The sequence below is a fragment of the Chiloscyllium punctatum genome, chromosome 4 (genome assembly GCF_047496795.1).
Source record: "Chiloscyllium punctatum isolate Juve2018m chromosome 4, sChiPun1.3, whole genome shotgun sequence".
In the NCBI taxonomy this organism is placed as follows: Eukaryota; Metazoa; Chordata; class Chondrichthyes; order Orectolobiformes; family Hemiscylliidae; genus Chiloscyllium; species Chiloscyllium punctatum.
In genome coordinates this window covers 91,658,017-91,659,837 of record NC_092742.1, presented here as the reverse complement: position 1 = coordinate 91,659,837, position 1,821 = coordinate 91,658,017, and the positions used below count along the sequence as shown (strand labels likewise).

General features: G+C 50.2%; 1 protein-coding gene across 2 annotated transcripts in view; it reads left to right on the top strand.

Moving 5' to 3' along the window:
- The first annotated feature begins 538 nt into the window (after nt 1-538).
- plekhh1 (pleckstrin homology domain containing, family H (with MyTH4 domain) member 1) overlaps nt 539-1,821 on the top strand; it is a 161,145-nt gene continuing 159,862 nt past the window's right edge. The window contains exon 1 of one of the 2 annotated variants that reach the window (XM_072569296.1): nt 539-1,245. In XM_072569296.1, the coding sequence (XP_072425397.1) occupies nt 1,173-1,245 (73 nt within the window). In that variant the 5' untranslated portion in view covers nt 539-1,172. The remainder of the gene's footprint in view (nt 1,246-1,821) is intronic. The other variant, XM_072569295.1, reaches the window with a different exon arrangement.

Below are 1,821 nucleotides of genomic sequence, written 5' to 3'. Positions count from 1 at the left end.
TAGAAAGGACCTAAGGGGCAACTTTTTCACCCAGAGGGTGGTGTGTGTATTGAATGAGCTGCCAGAGGAAGTGGTGGAGGCTGGTACAACTACAGCATTTAAAAGGCATCTGGAAGGGTATATGAATAGGAAGGGTTTGGAGGGATATGAGCCAAGTGGTGGCAAATGGGACTAGATTAATTTGGAATGGATGAGTTGGACTGGAGGGTCTGTTTCCATGTTGCATGACTCTTGGGTTGGCACGGTGGCTCAGTGGTTAGCACTGTTACCTCACACTCCCAGGTTCAATTCCAGCCTCAGATGACTGTCTGTGTGGAGTTTGCACATTCTCCCCATGTCTGCGTGGGTTTCCTCTCACTGTCCAAAGATGTGCAGGTCAGGTGAATTGGCCATGCTAAATTGCCCGTAGTGTGAGGCGCATTAGTCAGAGAGAAGTGGGTTCCTGTCTGGAGGTTTGGTGTGGACTTGTTGGGCTGAAGGACCTGTTTCCACACTGTAGGGAATCTCATCTGTAACTCTCTGAAGAGCCTGAAAGGTAAGATTGTTTTTCACTCATGACCTGCTGATCATTTCCAGCAGTTTTTGTTTGTTGACAGGAGACTGGGGCTGCAGAGCATGTGGGGCTCCAACTGAGTCTTTAGGAGCAGGACGGTCGGTGACCAGAGTCAAAGTGATTAGCCCCAGAATCAGCAGGAAGGCGGATTTTTAAAAAAAAAACAGTGAGTAGTGGGAGTACTGGAAGTGTGCTGCACCTGAGAATTGCAATGACAATTTGAATTGGGGAGGGACATTGAATAATGGAGTGGAAAATGCAGCTCTTCAGATACAGAGGAGAGAGGGAAGGACTTGCTCAGTCAGTAAACTCCTTGTGAAACACTTAAGATCGATGAGAGTGACAAAGTCGTGGAGAGATTGTGGGAGCGCTCGGCGTCTTGTTGCTCTGTTTGTTGGGACCTGATGTAATTTCCGGCACTTGGTGTTCAGGGGGCTGGGTTTTTTTTTGTGTTTCTCTGTGTCCTTTCAGGCTGTGTGTGTGTAAGCTGATTCCGTGCACGACAAAAGCTGCGGGATACAGAGAGAAGAGAGAGAGAGAGAGAGAGAGAGGGGGACATGTGCAAGACAGGAGAGTTGAGCAGCGTGCAGCCAGAACAGAGGGAGAAAGTCCAGTGCTGATGCAGTGGAGTTGGGATCTTACTGACCCTCACCTCCGGAGAGAAAGAAGTTGGAGATCCAGAGGAACACAAGGTAATTGCACTGAGTGTCTGTCTGTGTGTACCTGTAACATATGGAGATCTGTATATTATTTGCATATGCTCCATTGCTGGTGCTAAGGTTCAGGTAGCTGTATTTTAACCATGTACTGAGCACCCTCTTCTGATTTGGTTTTGTGTGTGTGTGTGTTTTGGGCGGGGGGGGGGGGGGGGTGAGCGGTGGTTTTGCCAGCCCCAGCACCCAGCCCTGCCTGCCCGCTCCCGGTACTGTAATTCATTCCTGCCCCGCGGGTCCCGTTCGGTGCTCCGGGAGCAGAGCCGCCAGTTCCGAGCCGGCAGCTCTCACTGGGACACACACACTCACAGAGAAACACACACAGGCACAAACACACAGGCACACGTACACGCAGAGAAACACCGACACACACACTCACAGAGAGAAACACATACACACACACACTCACAGAGAAACAGACACACACACACTTGCAGAGAAACACACAGAGGCACAAACACACAGGCACACGTACACGCAGAGAAACACAGACACACACTCACACAGAGAAACACAGACACAGACACACATGCACACTCACGCACAGACACAGAC